This window comes from Peromyscus eremicus, chromosome 4, assembly GCF_949786415.1.
Source record: "Peromyscus eremicus chromosome 4, PerEre_H2_v1, whole genome shotgun sequence".
Classification (NCBI taxonomy): domain Eukaryota; kingdom Metazoa; phylum Chordata; class Mammalia; order Rodentia; family Cricetidae; genus Peromyscus; species Peromyscus eremicus.
In genome coordinates this window covers 67,398,042-67,418,887 of record NC_081419.1, presented here as the reverse complement: position 1 = coordinate 67,418,887, position 20,846 = coordinate 67,398,042, and the positions used below count along the sequence as shown (strand labels likewise).

General features: G+C 38.8%; 1 protein-coding gene and 1 non-coding gene across 4 annotated transcripts in view; both read right to left on the bottom strand.

Annotated features, from left to right (window-relative positions):
* Positions 1 to 20,846, bottom strand: part of Ckap5 (cytoskeleton associated protein 5) — a 105,780-nt gene that overhangs the window by 18,467 nt on the left and 66,467 nt on the right. For all 3 annotated transcript variants that reach the window (XM_059260917.1, XM_059260918.1, XM_059260920.1), the window contains exons 23-33: positions 19,784 to 19,897; positions 17,897 to 18,025; positions 16,877 to 17,071; positions 16,189 to 16,324; positions 11,450 to 11,538; positions 9,424 to 9,549; positions 4,700 to 4,849; positions 4,079 to 4,282; positions 3,755 to 3,890; positions 3,037 to 3,230; positions 1,172 to 1,344 (exon numbers count right to left, since the gene is read on the bottom strand). In XM_059260917.1, the coding sequence (XP_059116900.1) occupies positions 1,172 to 1,344; positions 3,037 to 3,230; positions 3,755 to 3,890; positions 4,079 to 4,282; positions 4,700 to 4,849; positions 9,424 to 9,549; positions 11,450 to 11,538; positions 16,189 to 16,324; positions 16,877 to 17,071; positions 17,897 to 18,025; positions 19,784 to 19,897 (1,646 nt within the window). The remainder of the gene's footprint in view (positions 1 to 1,171; positions 1,345 to 3,036; positions 3,231 to 3,754; positions 3,891 to 4,078; positions 4,283 to 4,699; positions 4,850 to 9,423; positions 9,550 to 11,449; positions 11,539 to 16,188; positions 16,325 to 16,876; positions 17,072 to 17,896; positions 18,026 to 19,783; positions 19,898 to 20,846) is intronic.
* LOC131910169 (small nucleolar RNA SNORD67) lies at positions 3,415 to 3,525 on the bottom strand. Its single transcript, XR_009379028.1, has one exon. It is a non-coding gene; the product is annotated as a small nucleolar RNA SNORD67 (small nucleolar RNA).

Genomic DNA, 20,846 nt, shown 5'->3' with positions numbered 1-20,846 from the left:
ACTGTCTCTAATTTGCTAAAGCTGACAAACCTTGTACTTCTATTTCACTTGGGGAAGAAAATACTTATACAGACTCAAAATCCACTAGCATGAGCCAAAGTATCAATAATAATGCAGACTGGGTATTCCCTACCCTCACCAAGAAATTAACCAGTGTTTAAGTTTTAATCATAGGTATCTTATGCAGTTTTTAGTATATTGTATGCTCTGAAAGATAGCCATTACTTTTGAAAAAGAAAGTCACTCTTAATAGGACAGGGTCAGTATTATACAGCTGTGCAAAATTTCCAAATTCAAATTGGTTAAAAATATACTTGCAGCACAGCCCAAAATAGCACTGTCTTGTTTAGAAGGTAGTATTTATTTATTTATTTTTTTCTTTTCTTTTCTGGACCTGAGGACCAAACCCAGGGCCTTGTGCTTGCTAGGCAAGTGCTCTACCACTGAGCTAAATCCCCAACCCAGAAGAAGGTAGTATTTTGAGTCCCTTAAGCCAATTGTGGGATGCATGCATCTTATTTAGCCTTATTTCAAGGACCTGAGCCAGGCATGGTGGCACACACCTTTAATCCCAGTACTCTGGAAGTAGAGGAAGGTGGATCAATGTGAGTTCAAGGCTAGCTTGGTCTACAAAGTGAGCTCCAAGACAGTCAGGACTACATAGAGAGACCCTGTTTCAAAAAACCAAAATAACAACAACAACAACAACAACAACAAGAAAAAAAAAAACAAAACAAAACACAAAGACCAGGAATGTGAGCACAACCAAATATAAAGAAGACTTTCATGGAGGCCTGATATGTATGGCCATGTTCTGCTGTCCTGTTGTAAAAGCTAGTCACTCTGCAGAGGGGATGAATCCATGTCAGAAGTTAGAAAGATATAAGAGCCCTGCTAATGAGCAATTAGCAGGCAGTACTTACATCCTATAAGTGCGATACATAATTCTGTCCACGGAAAAGCAGTGAAAGAAGGCACAAGACCATTTAGAAGTGGTTTTGAGACAAAGACAAAGACAATGAAGAATGAAAGATTAAACATTTGATTATACGACATTTACCCAGACACTCTGTCATGCATGACAATGACATAAACTCAGGATTGTTACAGGACAAGCTCTGAGCACACAAAGCTAAGTCCATAGAGCAGACAACTATCTAGATTCACATACTTAAGTTTGGAGGACATGTCTTCAGCTGGTCCCTTGCGTAGCATGTTGGCATTGGAGTTTATATTCTGTGTGCGCTGAGGTTTCTCTTCAGCCTGTTTCACTGGCACAGCAGAGGGTCTCTTTGCTGACCGCTTTATCCTCTCCTCAAGCATGCTCATGTCCTTCTCCGAAAGCTGTAAAATTCAAACTATTAGCACACCCACTTACTAAAATACAAGTCCTAATTGGAGGATTCCAGAATTATTCATTGCAAGCCCAGTATGGGGGAGTAAGCTTTTAATACTAGCACTGGGAAGCAGAGGGAGGCGGGTCTCCCTGAGTTTGAGGCCAGTCTAATCTACAAAGTTAGTTCCAGGACAGTCAGAGCTATTTTTCACAGAGAAACCCTGTCTTGAAAACAACAACAACATAAAATAGGTTGGTTTTGCTTGTTTTATTAGGGGGAGGGGGCTTGTTTTGTTTTGTTTTTCAAGATAGTTCTCTGTGTAGACTTGGCTATCCTGGGACTTGCTCTGTAGACAGGGCTGTCCTCGAACTCACAGAGATCCACCTGCCTCTGCCTGCCAAATGCTGAGATTAAAGGTGTGGGCCACCACTACCCATCTCCCTTCTCTAATTTTAAGAAATGTGACTCCCATTTTCTTTGTATTTTTTTTAATCTAACCAGTCTGTGTATAACCACATCTCCTATTTCTGCCTCCAGCCCTTCTCCAAAACATCCTTTTTCTGGTTTGGCTATGACTCCTCACTCTGAATGCTACTTCCAATTTCTTCACTTTGCTTGAGGTCCTAACACTCAACAGGCTGGCCCCTTGCATAGATCTCCTCTTCACTATTCTTGGGAACTGATGCTCAACTATGTGTCAATGTTCTTTTATGGACACACAGAATCACATATAAAATTGAACATAGTGGCACACAGTAGTAATTCTAGCACTTAGGATGTAGGGGCAGAATCAGAAGTTCAAGGTTTTAGGCTAGGCAAGGTGGTTCATGCCTTTAATAATAGCACTGGTGAGTAGAAGGTGGGGGAAGAGGAGGATCTCTGTGAGTTCTAGACCAGCCTGGTCAAAATATTGAGCTCAAGGACTACTACATAGAGAGATCTTATCTCTAAATAAATAACAAAGTTCAAGGTATTCACTGGCTACATTGTGAGTTGGAGCCTGGCCTGAGATACACTGTGTCTATGGCAAGACTTCACATTCGGTCATTTGTTAAACTTTTACCTGCTTTATGTCCTTCACTGGTCACAGTATTTCATTAGCTAATGCAAACCCAATGATTTAAGTACAGTGTATAAAAACGGTGCTACTAGAGCATCACCAGAGTAAAGAACTGAGGTTAAGCCACAATGACTGGCTCGAAGGAAGCAAGGGGTCAAGATGCAGAACTCATGTGCCTAGAAAAGCAGCAACTGGCTGAAGCTTAAGACTTTTGAACCCTTATCCAACCTTGTTCCCAAGAGCGGACTTGTTAACTAAAAACAAAGTGCATTAAAAAACAAAACAAAACAAACCACAGAGCAGATTGCCATATGGAATTCAAAATCCAGGCTAGCTCAGATTTCTTGATTCAAAAATAGCTCTCATATCTTAAGCAAACTCCTGTAAATTTAAAAAAACAAAACAAACAAAAAAACAACAACAACAACAAAAAAATAATGATTTCTAGTTAAGCCCAGCAGAAATATCCAACATCAAATGAAAGTACCCAAAACATATACCCGGATTCTAGGATGTCTTGAGAGGCTAGGTTTACAATTAATGAAACTCAGGTAGAGTTGAGATGGCAGGAAACCCAACAACTAAGAAGTTTTGGGATACTTTTCAAGCACACTGACCAGGCATATAAACATCACTCACATTTCCAATCAGTTTGAACACCTGATCTCCATGTACGTTGTACACTGTAACGATGGTGTTGAGGGCAGCGTTCCGAACAGCATTGTCTCGGTCTCCTATGTGAATAGCTATCTCCTTTAAGGCTTTTCCTGGGGTTGGCTGACACACATTCATACCATAGGACTCAACTAGGCAACCTAGCTCTTCCAGGCACTCTATTGAGGAAGAAAGACTAGATTAATGAGACCCAAAAATGTTTGGTATAGAGGCTTCTAAAATTTTTTTGGCATACATGAAGTGCTAAAACCTTATTCTGGCCCTTCTTAGATTTTTCTTTCTTTTACACTGTCATATACCAATGAAACAATGATGTTCTAAGTGTTCATGACAGGGTATGACTGTGAGTCAGATGGCCCCTGTGCACTTGGTTTTGTCACCAGGGTGGTACTGAGTGGTGCCTGTATCACCTGATACTATGGCTCCACCAGTGTGCAACTCATCACTCTCACAGTTTGAATAAGAAAGTTGAATTAACTACACAGATACTGAAGAAATTCCATTGCTATTTAAAATGACTGTTGAGAATCACTTATGCAAAGACTTGCACCTTAACTTTAATTTTGGGGGCTAGAGACATACAGCTCAGTGTAGGGCACTTGTCTAGCATGTCTGAGGTTCTGAGCTCAGCCCTCAGCAACTCTAGAAAGATAGGTGGATAGACAGAGATGCTTTGTTTCACCTGCTCTCTGCTTAGAGTTTTTGGATTTGGTCCCTTCCATGATGAAGGGGAACATCTTGCTGGCTGGGTAGACAAGGCACATCCGGTTCAGGATGGCACGAACATCTTTACGAATGACATCCTTTGGTTCTCCAACCTGGTCAATAAGAAATGATAAAGACCTTTTCTGAGTGAGATGGTTATTTCATATATTACTGTATTTTGAAAGGATCTTGAGGGTGAGTTGAAAGGAGGTACCATCATACTATAAACGAGAGAATAAAGGTATAAAAACTGAAGTTAGCTCAGAACTCAAGTTGTCTTCCTAGGATGAGAACACATTACCTTGAGGATGAGATAGGGGATAAAGGAAGATGCTTCGTTCTCAGTAAGATGATACTCTTCCTCACTCAGCAGGGTAAAGAGCAATTTTAAATATTCCAGTGCTTTCATTAGGACGCTTGTATTGGTGTCGAAAAACCGGAGGGTAAGCCATTTTAAGATAAGATCCAGGCAACCAATGACACCTTCTTTTTCACTTTCCAAGTGCTTAAAAGTAAAAACACCACAGGTTAAGACTGTATGCAAATTTAAATTCTATTAGGCCCATATTTTTTTTAAATTTAAATAACATTTTTTTCATTTATTTTACATACCAACCACATCGTTCCCCTCCTCTTCCCAACTCCCTCCGCCCCCCATCCACTCCTCCTTTGTCTTCATTCACAAACAGGCAGTAGGCACATAGTTCTTAAACTGTACTGGTGCCCAAAAAGAAAATTTAAAGATTTTTAGACCTTCAACAAGGTCTACCAAATACACTATCATTTATTCTATCAAGTGAGATAGCTCTTCAGAGAACATGGTGTATTCTATTTCTTTCTCAAGGCATTCAAACTTGATCATTTCACAATACTCCATATTTTCATACTCCCAAGACAGATATATATCTATTTGAAGACTTACATCAACCATGACAGCCAGGGCTTTATTGTGATGCTGAAAGTCTGAGTGAAACATTTCATCTTGTAACCATTTAGCCACACAGCTAGACATTTGAGTCTTCAGCTGTTCAATGTATTCATCACGTGGGGTAGTAAAATTCCACTTCAGCACCTGAGGGAAAAAACAGGAAGGCAGAGAGTGTAAACAGTTCAACTGAAACAAGGTTCAGAGAGTCACCTAGGACAGTTGACAGACCCAACCTAATGTGATATTTTTTTTCTGAGACAGGGTCTTGTCATTTAGTACTGACTGACCTGACACTGAATATGGTGAGTAGGCGGGCCTTGAATTCACAGTCATCTTCCTGTCTTAGACTGCTAAGGTCCTGGCATGTTACTTTTTTTTTTTTTAATTTCCTTTTCTTTTACTCTTTATTTTTGTGTATGGGTGTTTTGATCGTATGTATATGTATGTACACAATATTCACCCTTGGTGCCTCTGGAGGTCAGAAGAGGGCATTGGATTCCTTGGAGCTGGAGTTATAGACAATTGTCAGCGGCCATGTGGGTGCTGGGAATTGAATCCCAGTCCTCTGGATGAGCAGCCAGTGCTCTTAAAGACTGAGTCATCTCTCCAGCTCCTTGTTGCTTACGTTTTGGAGACTGTGTGTTGCTCTTTAGACCAGGTTGGCCTCAAAGTAGAGTTCCTGCTGCTTTAAGCCTTCTTCCAAATACTGGGTTATAAGCATGTATCATCCTGTTTGGCTCTAACATACTTTTTAGTTAAGTAAGACTCATTTGTAATTAAATACGAATACAAAATATAGCCCAAGGTGTGATGCTTCTGGAAGCTTAATGATCCTGGAAATCTTACAAGAAAACAATTTTGAGCAAGTCTTAATATTAAAAAAAAAATGTTGCTGAGCATTGTTTGCTTGTTTTTTAATTCCATCACTAAGAAAGCAGTGGCCAGCCTGGTCTGGTCTATTTTAGCCATTTCCAGGCCAGCCAGGGCTATATAGTGAAACATGTCAATAATAATAATAAAAAAATAATGATGATGATGATGATGAAGGGCTCTCTAACAGGCCTGAGCACGGCAAACATGGTACCAACAGGTTTTGCCCTTTACCCTTATCTCTCCCTTTGCTAAAAACCATTAGGTTACCTTCCTAAAGCTAGCTCCCAAGGTCCATTCCCTTATCTGGCCACTGATTCACTCCTGAGACAAAACACCAAGGTCCAACAACCAGAATCCATTACTTGGCTAACCTGCGCAATCAGGACTTACCAACTCACCCTAGCATAGACTCTCCCTTTTTCTGCTTAAAACCCCACTCCTGCAAAAAACACCCACTGCTGCTGCTGCTGCTTGCTATCTGTCTCTGCCAGATCCAGAGGATCCAGAGGCAGCCTCCCCGAATGCTTGTTCCTCTGGGGTAAGAAATCTCCCATGTGCTGAGAACTTGGTGCCTGGCTGTGTCCTGTACCAACTCCAGGGGGACCAACCCCTTCAAATAATAAAAACAAACAAACAAACAAACAAACAAATGCTATAACTGTGTGACATGACAGCGTTGGCATTATTTTAACAGAGGGAAAAAATGTACCAAAATTTAAAAAAACATACAAACCACTTAAGGAATTTAGTGGATATAATCGCTTATGCAACAAAGACCTGCATTTAAACGTGTTTGTTTTTTTAAACTTGATTTGATTATTTAAAATTATACGTATGTATATCTCTGTGTGGGTATATGTAGGTGTCCATGGAGGTAGAGACATCAGATACCATGGAGCTGGAATTACAGGGGTTTGTTATCCACCTGACACAGTGCTGGATATCAAACTTCGGTCCTGTACAAGAGTAGTATACGCTCTTAAACTACTAAGCAATCTCTTCAGCCTCTGACACATGCTTATGACAGTAGTTTGTAATAAACAGATTAGAAGTAATCAAAATATGTGTGTGTATGAGCAAATGTGTACATGTAAACGCATGCATTCACCCCCTCCCCCAAATAAATAAGTAATTTTCTGTTTGTTTTTGAGACAGGATCTCTCTATGTAGACCTGATGGCTCTGGAACTCAAGATCTACCTGATGGGATTAAAGGATGAAGGAGTAGATAAGATCAAAATACATTGCATGAAATTTTCAAAGAACCAATATAAATAGACAGACAGACAGACTACAATTTTAAGAAGAAACCTGTTTAGGGCCAGCAAGATGACTTAGTGGGTAAATGTGCTTGCCTTCAGACCCAATGACTTGAATCTCTGGGACACATATGGTGGGAAGAAAGAAGTGACTCCTACATGCGTGGTGGCAAACACCTTTAATCTCAGCACTCAGGAGGCAGAGGCAGGTGGATCTCTGTAAGTTCGAGGCCAGCCTGGTCTACAGAGGTAGTTCCAGAACAGCCAGAGCTATACAGTGAGACCCTATCCCAAACAAAACAAAAAACAAAAAAAAGTGATTTTTAAAATTTTTGTCATGCTGGCTAGGTGTGGTGGTAGAAGGGCAGGTAGACAGATCTAGCTTGATGTACATAAATCAGTATGGTGGTTTCTCAGAAAATTGGGAATCGATCTACCTCAAGACCCAGCCATACCACTCTTGGGCATATACCCAAGGAATGCTCAATCATACCACAAAGATACATGCTCAACTGTGTTCAGAGCAGCACTATTCGTAATAGCCAGAACCTGGAAACAACCTAGATGCCTATCAACTGAAGAATGGAAAAAGAAAATGTGGTACATATACACAAAGGAGTACTACTCAGCAGAGAAAAACAATGACATCATGAAATTTTTAGGAAAATGGATGGGACTAGAAAATACCATCCTGAGTGAGGTAACCCAAACTCAGAAGGACAAACATGCTATGTACCCACTCATAAGTGGATACTAGATTTAAAGCAAAGAACAATCAGACTGCAACCCACAGATCCAGGGAGGCTACCTAGTAGGGGGGACCCTAGGATGACTGTGGCTTATAATAAGTTTTGGTTTTACTCAATTACTGGGCAAGCCTCAGTGAAACACTTCACTATTAGGATAAGAATTTATACTGTATCACGCTGATAATAGAAAAAAAAAATAAAAGAAAATGAAAATAAATAAATAAATAAATAATTTTTGCCATGCTGGCTAGGTGTGGTGGTAGAAGGCAGGCAGACAGATCTAGCTTGATGTATATAGCTAGTTCTAGGTCAATTAGGGCTACATAGTGAGAATCTGTCTGAAAATAAATAAAATGTCTACTAGGGCATTGTACATACTAGGTAAGTGCTTCATCACTGAATTCTATTTCTAGCCCCTCAAAAAAAGCTGAATAAGCTATATATATAGTTGTTACCAAATCTGCATTTCATACATTACATGGATTAAAATAGTCCACTAGTATGTACAGTTGATGATAATCAATGAATACTAATTTTTTTATGTTTATAAAGTATTCAAAGACTACTAAATCACCTTTCTATTTAGAGGAGCAACAGGCTCTGTTCTTTAATTCTCTTTGAAGGAATTACTTCTTGCTGGGTGGTGTTGGTGTACACCTTTACTCCCGATACTGGGGAGGCAGAGGAAGGCGGATCTCTGTGAGTTCAAGGCCAGCTTGGTCTACATAGTGAGTACCAGACAGCTAGTGGTACAGAGAGACCTTGGGTAGAAAAAAAGAACAAAAACAAACAAAGAAAAAAAAAAAACATCACCACCAACAACAACAAAAAGAATTACTTTTCTTTTAAAGTAATCCTAGAGAAAGAATAAGATAATTTATAAAGAAAATAATCAATTATTAGCTACAATTTGAATTTCAAACTAAACATTTTTTGTTTTGTTTTGAGATAAGCTCTTGTTAAGTAACTTTAGGTCTTGAACTTTACAATCTTGCCGCTTTAGCCTCTCCAGTGTTGGGGTTACAGGCATGTGCTACCAAGCCCATATTGGGGGGAAAAAAAACTACTTTTTTTCCTTTTTCTTTTTTATAATTTATTTAACTTTATTTTATGTCATTGATGTGATGGTGTCAGATCCCTGGAACTGGAGTTACAGACTGCTGTGAGCTGCCATGTGGGTGCTGGGAATTGAACTCAGGTCCTCTGGAAGAGCAGCCAGTGCTCTTAACCTCTGAGCCATCTCTCCAGCCGCCCCCCTCGCCCTTTTTTTTTTTTTTTTTTTAAATTTGTTTTGTTTTAGTTTTTGGTTTTTCGAGGCAGGGTTTCTCTGTGTAGTTTTGGTGCCTGTCCTGGATCTCACTCTGTAGACCAGGCTGGCCTTGAACTCACAGAGATCCGCCTGGCTCAGCCTCCCAAGTGCTGAGATTAAAGGCGTGCGCCACCACCGCCCGGCTTTTTTTTTTTTTTTTTTTTTTTTTAAATTTTTAAAGATAGCATTTCACTATATACCCTGGCTGGCCTGCTATGTAGACCAGGCTAGCCTCAAACTCACAAAGGCTTGCATTTAAATTCATAGAGATCTGCCTATCTCTCCTTGGATTAAAAGTGTATTCCATCACTTCCAGCCTGAAAAACATTTTTTGTTCGTTTGTTTGTTTTGAGACAGGGTTTCTCTGTGTAGCCCTGGCTGGCCTCGAACTCACAGAGTTCTGCCCACCTCGGTTTACCAAGTGCTGGGATTAAAGGCCTGTGCAATCACCACCCTGCCTGAAAACCTTTTTGATTTTAAAAAGATAAAAACAAGTAAAAACTCTCAAAGATTCTTATCACTTCCTTACCTTTAATCCTTTCTCATCTCTCATCCTTTGCTCCTTCCCATTTGGAACAACAATAAAAATAGGTCCAGACTTGTCGTCATCTTCCTTTAAGGTGGTTTTGCTTGGCACTTTCTTCCCTTGTGCACTCTACAACCAGAGTTAAGAGAGTCTCAGTTAGGTAGGCACTATGATGAATACATGCTGTGCCTATCAAAAGAGCATTACAGAAACCCGAGAAACCACTCTACTTTGTATTCCAACATGACAAAAGATGAGGAGTCATCAATTTTTCATGTAATATGCTTGTGAAAGAGACAGAGTCCTGCTCTGTAGACCAGGCTAGTCTTCAACTTGCAATCCTCCCCCTCAGCCTTAGACCTTGATTACATACGTGTACTATACATGTTTTAAATTATATTATGTGAGTCTTTGTTAGTTATTGAGCTAGAAAGGTACATATATTAGGAAAAATTGCTATTAACTCAAATCAGTCTGGGTCACAGACAATTTTTAGTTTCCTTCCTTGAAATCTTCAACACTTTTAGTTGTTTTTGTTTTTTGCTTGTTTGTTTTTCAAGAGAGGGTTTCTCTGTGTAGCCACGGCTGTCCTGAACTAGCTCTGTAGACCAGGCTGGCCTCAATCTCAGGGATCTGTCTGTCTCTGCCTCCTGAATCCTGGGTACCACCACCACCTGGCTCTTCAATACTGTTTATATATTTCATACTAATGCCATCTGAATGAATGGCACTTGTATAGCTCACATCACTTCGTTGAGAAAGTTCTATTTTTCTCTATGTATCTTTCTTTAGTGTATCTATCTCTACTACAGTGCTGTAACTAAGGTACTAAATCTGTTTCTGAAGAAAGTTGCTATAAATATTTTAAATACTTTGTTTGTTTTTTTGTTTTGTTTTTTTCCCCAGACAGGGCTTCTCTATGTAGCTTTGGAGCCTGTCCTGGAACTCCCTCTGCAGACTAGGCTGGCCTTAAACTCACAGAGATCCACCTGACTCTGTCTCCCAAGTGCTGGGATTAAAGGTGTGTGCCACCACTGCCTGGCTTAGTTTTCAAATATAATGACTAAAATATTTTTATCAGATAGAAGAAAAATGATGAACATTACATGTGCTTAAAGTAAAATTTGAATCTTATTATTGAAATCATTGTAAATACAGCAAAACTTAATTTTTCTAGTTGCCCGGAATTTCTTTCTATACACTGACATTGTTCAAGTCAAAAAAAAAAAAAAAAAAAAAGAGAGATCATATGTGTGAAAAGGCTTTGTAAGCTTTTTAAAAAAATTATAGAATTTGGGGCTGGAGAGATGGCTCAGCAGTTAAGAGCACTGGATGCTCTTCCAGAAAACCCACGTTCAATTTTCAGGACCCACATGGCAGCTCATAACTGTCTGTAACTCCAGATCCACGATTTCTGATATCCTCACAGCGACATACATGTAAGCAAAACAGCAATACATTAAAAAAAAACAATCATATAAGCCCTGCATGGTGGTACCTGAGAGAAGGTAATTACCTTCAAATACAGATCACCCTAAAGTCCTGATTCTTCCCACAGCTGATGGACATATGGCTTTTCTCCTTTATTTCTGAGACAAGATCTTGCTATGTAGACCAGACTAGCCCCAAACTCATAGAAATCTGACTACCTCTACCTCCCTAGTGCTAGGATTAAATTTGTGTGCCACCCATGTCAGACTCCTTTTCACTAGTTCAAATATTCAGAGATCTCCATGACAACATCTTGTGGGAACAGAATAACTGTTTTGAGATCTGATTAATAATAACCCATGACCTCAAGACACAGAAGTACAGAGTTTCTCTAGCTATAAGTCCCAAGTTTTATCTCAAGCATAGCAAAAAATGAAACTAATCAAACAAAAGACACAGAAACTTCTATAAATACTCAAATTTCATACTATAAGGAGTAGTGATGTTCTTTCATACATACTATGACCTTTGCTAACTGAGTGACTCAGTATGTAAAACCAAGACAACAGAACTATGTAAGTATGCAGAGTAAACACACCTTTGCTTTGGAAGAAACTCCTGGAGCTTTAGACTTTTTCAGATCAGGCTTAGCTTCTATGGTGCTGGAAACAGAATCTTCAACAGGTGCTTTGAGGGGGAAAAAAAGCATATACTATGTTAAATTAATATCATTTATCCTGGATACATTAGACATATAATAATAATAAACAAACCCAACTCCGTAGTCTTGTTGGACGGTGGTGGCGCACGCCTTTAATCCCAGCACTCGGGAGGCAGAGCCAGGCGGATCTCTGTGAGTTCAAGGCCAGCCTGGGCTACCAAGTGAGTTCCAGGAGAGGCACAAAGCTACACAGAGAAACCCTGTCTCGAAAAAACAAAAAACAAAAAAAAACAAAAAAAAAATCAATATATAAAGCATTTAAAGATTTTTTTCCCCCTAGTCCTTTTTTTCTTCAAGTTTCTCTTTAAAGGTTGGGCAGAGTGGCACATGCCTGTTATTCTAGTACTTGGGAGGGAGAGCCAGGGAGACTGCTGCAAGTTTGAGGATATGATCTACACAGTGAGGAGGAAGTGAAGGGATCAAAACTAAGAATATTGGGAAAAAAAACAAAGAAACTTGCTATTGTGTAAACTAATTAAGAAATTAAAAACAAAAGCAAACAATAACAGCAGTCTGAGGTACTTGGCTCGGGTGAGTAAAGTTATTCCTAGAAGCCATGGTTATTAACCTAAAACAAAACAAACAAGCAATTGCCGTTTGTCTTGCTTGCCCCTAAGAACTAGATTAGATGGTAAGACCTTATGGCTGAAAACACTGTACTACTCAGATGCAAGACAGAAAGAAATCCCGCTGGCAGTGATGAGCTGGAAGCTTCCTCCCTGCCGACTAGCATTCACAGTGCTAGGCACTACTAAGCAGATAGCTGGGTTAGCAAAGTTACCAACAGTCTTACTCAGCTGTGGACCCTGTGTGCTACACTACCCATTGGCCTGGCAAGATGTGGCGCAACTGTCATAGGGCTGTGATGGTTTATCCTGGCTGTCAATTTGACTACATCTGGAATCAACTAAAGCTTAGCAGCTAGGCATGCCAGCAAAGGATTTTTTGAGGGGTTAGACCTACGTGTGAGGCACACCTTCTGGCAACAGCCCATATGAAAAGGACATGGAAGAAGGAAGCTTGCTTTTGCTTTTTACCTGTTTGTCCTCACTCTCTCAGAAAAGTTCATCTATCTTGTTGCTGAGAAATTTCTTTGCTGGTATAAGAACCTACTTCTTTGGCATTTTAACGTACACTGAAGACAGGTAGCTCTCTAGGAATCCTCTTGGACTCCAGCACCAGATTGGGACTGCTAAAACAAAGTCTCTTAGACTGACCTACTACCAGATTTTTGGCTTTTCCATTGTTAGACTATCTGAACCACATCCTGTAAAGTCACTTTAATAAATCAAATATATATATATATATATATGTATATATGTTTATATGTACATATATAAATCAAGTATATATGTATATATTTATATCATGTACTAAATATTCATAGATTTCATCCTATCAGTTTTATTCCTTCAGAAAGACCTGACAAATAACATGGGCTAGCCAACCCCTCTCCATAGCAAGAAATTCATGCTTGGTACTGTAAATTTAGTCAAAAGCCTGTAGCTGCAGAGGTCATAGGCCCCACTGAGAAGCTATAACTGTTTTAATAAATGAACATGTTTTATATATCAAACTGCCTTCTAAATATTTACATTTTTACAGTGACCAGTGGTTTACCACAGAAATTCACAGCTGGTCAAAGTGTTGGTAATGATTACTGACTGCTCAGTCCAAAAAGGGAATCTCTAGGACCACTCCAAAAATCCCTTCCCAGGAAGCCGGGCGGTGGTGGCGCACGCCTTTAATCCCAGCACTCGGGAGGCAGAGCCAGGCGGATCTCTGTGAGTTCGAGGCCAGCCTGGGCTACCGAGTGAGTTCCAGGAAAGGCGCAAAGCTACACAGAGAAACCCTGTCTCGGAAAAAAAAAAAAAAAAAAAAAAAATCCCTTCCCAGAGGCTCAGTAAAAAATGAGGAAATGGAAATGGAAAAATGTAAGAGGTATAAGAAATGCGAGTGTTGTGGAATTCTGTTTCCTGGGCATGACCTGGCCACTGTGCTTGTGAACTCACAGTAGCTATATAACCTGCACAAGATCTTTATAAAGCAGGCAAATCTCTGAGTTCAAGGCCAGCCTCCTCTATATAGCAAGAACCTATTTTAAATAAAAAACCAAAACACCATTAAAAAAGAAAACAACAGAAAGACCCATCAACATTATATCATGGATGAGAAATGAGCTCACAAGGCACACTCCTTCCCTGAGGCTTTACAGTTAAAAGTTGCTACTGGGGGAAGGGCTTACAAGGCCTCACCCTTTTATGAGGATCTATTGGCAGTTGGTTGTGGAGTAGGTGTTGACTGATGGATTGAATGATTGAGATTTTCTCCAGTGGTGTCGCCACTGGTAAGCTGTATATGCTTCTGTTTGCAATCTTAATTAAACTCATTTTGCAAGAAAAAAGAAAATCAAGAAAATGTAAAAGTAGGAGGACTATTTGGGAAGAGAAAGATTATGGGGAATTGAAGGTAGACAAGAGAGAGCAATAAAGGATGATGAAAATACATTATATACCTGTGTGAAAATATAGTAAGTAAACTCACTATGTAGAATTAAAATGCTAATAAAAATAAAAGGAAGTGATATATTTTAAAAAAAGACTATGAAGGGGCTGGAGAGATGGCTCAGTGGTTAAGAACATTGGCTGCTCTTTCAGAGAACCCAGGTTCAATTCTCAGCACCCACATGGCAGCTCACAACTGTCTTTAACTATTGTTCCAGGGGATCTGGCACCCTCACACAGACATACATATAAGCAAAACATCAATGCACATAAAGTAAAATTAAATAAATCATTAAAAAAAAAAGACTATGAAACTGGAAGTCAGTAAGCTCAAATAAACACTGAATAATATGCTCTATTATACCAATTTAAACTGGTTTACAAAATAAGAATTCAAATATATATGTATACTTGTGTGTTTATCTTTTACATGATTTTCCTTGTTCTAACAGTTTGCTCTACCCTTTCTATTTCCAAAGAAGACAAGACTCTAATTTATTTAGCAATATTCTCTTTGTATCCTAATGTGCAGGTCAGAGTTTCAGTTTACACTTTTTTTTCATAAATATCCCATGATTTGTCATACAGCAACAAATAAAACAGAACTGTATAGTAGTGGCTATTTACTTTTCACATCAGAAAAAAATTTTTCTGGGTGTAGTGGCACACACTTTTAGTCCCAGTACTGAGGAGGCAGAGGTAGATGGATCTCTTAGTTCTAGGTCAGCCTGATTTACATACTGAGTTTTAGGACAGTCAAGGGTTATATAGAGTACCCTGCCTCAAAACAAACCAACAAACCAACAAAATTTTTTTCAAATAATTTTTGGAATTTTTTATTTTATTTTATTTTTTTTTTGGTTTTTCGAGACAGGGTTTCTCTGTGTAGCTTTGCGCCTTTTCCTGGAACTCACTTGGTAGCCCAGGCTGGCCTCTAGCATGTTACAAAAGTAATTAAACAAGTCTGCCTCTAGCTTGACACTATTTAAACCATAATTTTGAAGACTACATTCTAAATAACACACAACAATACTTTTTTTTGAGATTAATACTTCTTTAAATGAAGGAACTGTCATCACTGAAATTATCTTCTTTTTTAATCTTCCTTTAAATTTTTATTTATTTATTTTATTTATTTTGCAATTATCTTCTAAACAAGATTCCAATAAACGTTAAACCTGAATATACACTTGGGATACAAGTTTTGCATAATGTAAAATTTCTGACTTCATAGCATCAGCAAGTTCTATCCCACTAAGCAGAAGAAAATTATTTTGTTAAAGTAAGAAGTCTAGAAATCAAGTGGTTACAGGTTATGTATATATTATTGACTTTTCTTTTTTGGTTTTTCAAGACATGGTTTCTCTGTGTAATTCTGGCTGTCCTGGAACTTGCTCTGTAGACCACACTGGCTTTGAACTAACATAGATCTGCCTGCCTCTGCCTCTCAAGTACTGGGATTAAGGGCATATGCCACCATTAACCAGCTATGTTACTGACTTTTAATATCAGGATTAATATTCCAAGCACTCAGGAGGCAGAGTTTAGAGCCAGCCTGGTCTACAGATCGAGTTTCAGGACAGCCAAAGCTACAAAGAGAAATTCGGTCTTAAAAAAATAAAACCAACCAACCGACCAAACAAACAAACAAAAAAATCAGGATTCTAAGATAATTTTTGATTCAGGATATAGATCAATGGTAGAGTGAGAGTTTAGCATGAGCCCTAGGTTCAATCCCTGACAGTAAAGTGTCCTGCAATCACGTGTGACTAAGCAGAATTTCAAGCTGATTCAAGTACTGGCTATCTGACCTTGTGAAAATCACTAACCTCCCTGGTTTTCTGCTGTTAAAGTAGATTAAGCTAGATGTTCCCAACTCCTGACTAGAATGTCCAATGACAGAAAATAGCTGTGGAATAATTCTTGAGAGCAGTATTTGAACTACTATACCAAAATGTTTTTATGGCATAGAAAATAACCATCACACCTTTAGCACAGATTCTCACATAAGTACTTGACAAACGTCTGGAGAAAGAGGTGAGGAAATGAAATGCACAGATTAACAGGCTACCTGTGTTTTGATTTCCTTCAAGTCATTTTCAAAGTTATTACCTGGTGTAGGTTGGAATTTGGTTGGAGCCGACCCTCCCATTGGTTTGGACACTGTCTTAGCAGGTGCAGCAGGCTTGGATGGCATGTTAGCTTTGGCCTTTTCTAGCATGGACAGTACTTGATCTTTAGAAGTTGGCTAGAAAGACAAAGCAAAACAAAGTTGACATTACAATGCATTCATACTGAGATTACTTACAGGTCTACTGTCAAATAATCGACTGAGCTCCTACTTTTTATTTACAATGAAGTAAAGGAGTCAGCACAAAGCACAAAAGCAGCATACATTATGAAGTCACATTTGAGGAACTACCATTCTAGAAGGTAATACTTTGCACCCCTGTAAGTCACCAGACTCTTCAGAGCTACACTGCTAGAAATTTTGTTTTTGCTCTCATTAGAATTTCAGATTGAAGCTGAGCAGTGGTGGCGCATGCCTTTAATCCAAGCACTCGAGAGGCAGAGACAGGCAGATCTCTGTGAGTTTGAGGCCAGCTTGGTCTACAGAGAGAAAACCAGGACAGCCAGGGCTACACAAAGAAACCCTGTCTTGAAACAAACCAAAAAAGAAAACAAAAAAAAAAATTTCAGATTGAGTCCCATGGTAGGTGGTATGATCTTCTGCTTATATAAATTAATGTTTAATATTTTCCTAATAGCTTTTAACACTGCTAGCCACAAGAACTAGTACCTTTAGTTTCCCAGTAGCCTTGGCCATTTTTTCATATCCTAAATGCATCATAAAGAATGGCAAAGCATCTTGGGCCTTCTTTCGTACATCTCCATTCCGATCTTCCAGACAAGAGTACAGATGAGGAACACAGAGGATAAGGTCTGTTGGAGTGGAACGAAGGGTAGGTAGTTTCTCAGCCAGCCAGCCCAGAAGCTGCCAAAAGAAAAAAAAAACTAGTCAAACACTGTAAGTGAATAATTACTATTATTAATGTCAGGCTTAATGATTTTTATTAGTTTCAGACACTGAATTATTTTTTCTTCAGTATTAGGGATGGAAAAAAAAGCCTTTAATCCTAGCACTCAGGAGGTAGGAGCTGGTGGATCTCTGTGAGTTTGAGGTCAGCCTGGTCTACACATCTAGCTCCAGGACAGCCAAGACTACAAAAACAGATCTAATCTCATTTCCCGCCTCCTGGGAAAAAAAAAAAAAAGATGGGAGAGTGACTGCTGGCCTCCACATGTGCACATACATACAAGGAAAATAAATTAAAAAGAAAACAAACACAGAAAGCTCTAGGAATTTGGTATCACCTTTATTTACTTTGATAATAAGTTTATGCTTCAGTTTTGTTTTTTGTCTTTTTTTCTGGAGACAGGTTCTCATACGGCAGCCGTGTTAGTCTGGAATTCATTATGTAGAACAATCTGGCCTCAAATCTGTGCTGATCACCTTGCCTTAGCCTCTTAAGTACCAGGACTACAGGAGTAACCCACCATTCTTGGCTTTAAAATAAAGTTTGTTAAGCTGGGCATGGTATGTTAATACCAGAAGGGCAGAGGCAGGCAGAACTCTTAAGTTCAAGGCCAGACTGGTCTATATAGTTCCAGGACAGCCAGGGCTACATAGAGAGACCCTGTCTTAAACTCCCGGCTCCCCCAAAACAGGTTTAACCATGAATACACAGTTATTGTGGAGGCCATCTAAGGAGGTAAAAGGTATGAGTAAAATACTTATGGTTTATGTTATGGTACTAACCTCTTGCCTCAAGAAGGGATTTTCTTTTTTGAGTTCTTCAGAAAGATCTTCTCCCTCCAGCCATTCCTTCATGCCAGTCTGTTCTGCCCAGGCATTCACAGTTGCTAGGGCAGCAGCTCGAACATTGTTCTGAAGTGAGAACAGAATTGACAAAAAATAACAAGTACAGTTTGGAGGGAGGACTGAAAAATGTTTTCTAAGGTCCCATCATGTACATACTTGAACCATCTTCTCTGAAACAGAAACTAGTGCTGTGGTTGTACTGAAGACTTTGGAAATATAAAACACAAAATTGGAAGAAAAACATCCTACATTCTGTTAGGCAAAATAATAATCTGAGAAAAAAAATTTTTTTTCTTTTTGGTTTTCTGAGACAGGGGTTGTTCTGTGTAGCTTTGGCTGTCCTGGAACTTACTCTGTAGACCAGGCCTGCCTCTGCCACCAGGGTGCTGGGATTAAAGGCACATGCCGTCACCACCCAGCTAAGCTGGGCAAATAATATTATGGAAGAATAATAAACCTATTTTGCTTCCTGAATCTATGGGAGCTATTATATCTTATCTGCTAAAGAATGGAATTCTATGTAAGAGACTTCAAATTGTTAAGAATTAGGCTAACAAGCTCGGCCGTGGTGGCACATCCCTTTAATCCCAGCACTCAGGAGGAAGAGCCGGGCGGATGTCTGTGAGTTCAAGGCCAGTCTGGTGTGCAGAGGAGATACAGGACAGGCACCAAAAATACAGAAAGAAACCCTGTCTGAAAAAGCCAAAAAGAAAAAAAAAATTAGATAACAATTTGAATATTTATGTTTTAATATTGACTTGCAATCATAGACTAGATTTATAAACTGAAAAAAAATCCAATTTCTCAAATTAAATGAATTACACAAAAGTAAAGGGACATTAAAATATTTATCCTAGGGCTAAAAAGAACCCCTAAAACAAAAAACCACTTGCAGCCTTCAATGATACTTCAACGACTTCTAATACTGTGGAATTATAACCAGCTTACTGAAGTACTAGAAAGTGCATGCTGTAGGGGTATGGAAGTTCAGGTGTAGGAAGGACATAGAAAATTACTTCAAGATCCAAACTTCAAATACTTATTCATTATATCAAAACTTTAAGCCAGGTGCGGTGGTACACACCTTTAATCCCAGCACTTGGGAAACAGAGGCAGGAAACTGAAACTCTCTGAGTTTGAGGTGAACCTGGTCTACATAGAGAGTTCTAGGACAGCCAGCGATACATAAAGAGACCCTGTCTCAAGAACAAAAATACAAAAAGCAGGGCGGTGGTGGCGCACGCCTTTAATCCCAGCACTCGGGAGGCAGAGCCAGGCAGATCTCTGTGAGTTCGAGGCCAGCCTGGACTACCAAGTGAGTCCCAGGAAAGGCGCAAAGCTACACAGAGAAACCCTATTTCAAAAAACAAAACAAAACAAAACAAAACAAAACAAAACAAAACCACCAAAAAAAAAACCCAAAAATACTCTAAACAAAACCTTAATGATGTCATAATCATAAATAGCAATCATATATTGAATGTATACTATATAAAACAGGCATGTCAAAATGTATTTTCATAAAAATGTTTCAACTAATTAATCAAACATCAATTACTAAAATGTATTTCAATTCTATAGGAAAGAAATTTCATAAAAAACTAAACCTAAAGGACATAACTATTTAAGGATCACAAACCTAAGTAACGCTACATCTAGTCATCACATAAACTCTGCCTGGAAGGTAAGCATGTTTACTGTTTTTCTTCTAATAGTATCATCTTTTTAAATTTTTAAGCAATTACATGTCCTCTAAATGAGAGAATTATCTCAAGACTGTGGCTGGCTTATTACAGAGTGGAAGGATGACAGAAAGAGACTTACCTTGCTATCACCAAGGACAGTAATGACAGGGATGCCTAAGTTCTTTACGTGCTGCTTGATGTTCGGCCCCATGGCTACTGCCAGCTGCTGAAGGATAGTCAGCGTCTGCTGCACCTGAAGTACACAGAGCCAACACAGGTTCAAACTGTAATCAAACTCACTGCAAGTTTTACAAAGGCTGTGATGTGGTCAATATCACAGGCTTCTGGACTACTTATTATAGCACAAATCTAACTGGATTATGAGTAATTTTTTTTTTAGCCTCTTATTGGGCATTGCACTTGTATGCACAAATATACACTCAAAACACATATACACATAATTTTTTTTTTTTTTTTTTTTTTTTAAATAGAGTCTCACTATGTAACCCTGGCTAGCCAGGGTGGCCTGGAACTCAGAGATCTACCTGTGTCTGTCTCTTGAGTGCTGGGACTAAAGGAATGCTCTATCATGCTTGGCAAAAAATTAAAATTTCAAAAAACTACAGTACTAGAATTTTATTCTATAGTTTAAAAGGTATTGACATAAAAAAAAACAAAATTGAAAATATAGAAATTGGGGCAAACAAGATGGAATGGTGGGTAAAGGTACCTGCCATCAAGGCTGACAATCTGAGTTCAGTCCCAGAGCCTTGGTGTCATGGAAGGAGAGATCCGACACCTGCAAGCTGTTCTCTGACCTCTATATACATCCTCTTTCATCCAAATAAACACAAATAAATGCTTTTTTTTTTTAAATTAGAAATTAAACAAATCATGGTGATGCATGTCTATCATCCCAGTACTGGGAAGGCATGATACAGGAGAATTGCTTGGTTTGAGAGTAGCTTGGGAGACATAGTGAGTTCAAGGCCAGCCTGGACTACATAGTGGATCTCGATCTTAAAATATAAACAAAAAAATGTGTGACTAGGCATACTTACATACATTAAAATTAAAATACTTCCATACAAAGGTATTTAGTATTAGACTCTAATATTTAAGAGAATTTAATTACTAAATTTGTATATCTTGAGACACATTTAAGAAATACAAGGAATCTTTTTGTAGATCAAAGCAAATAA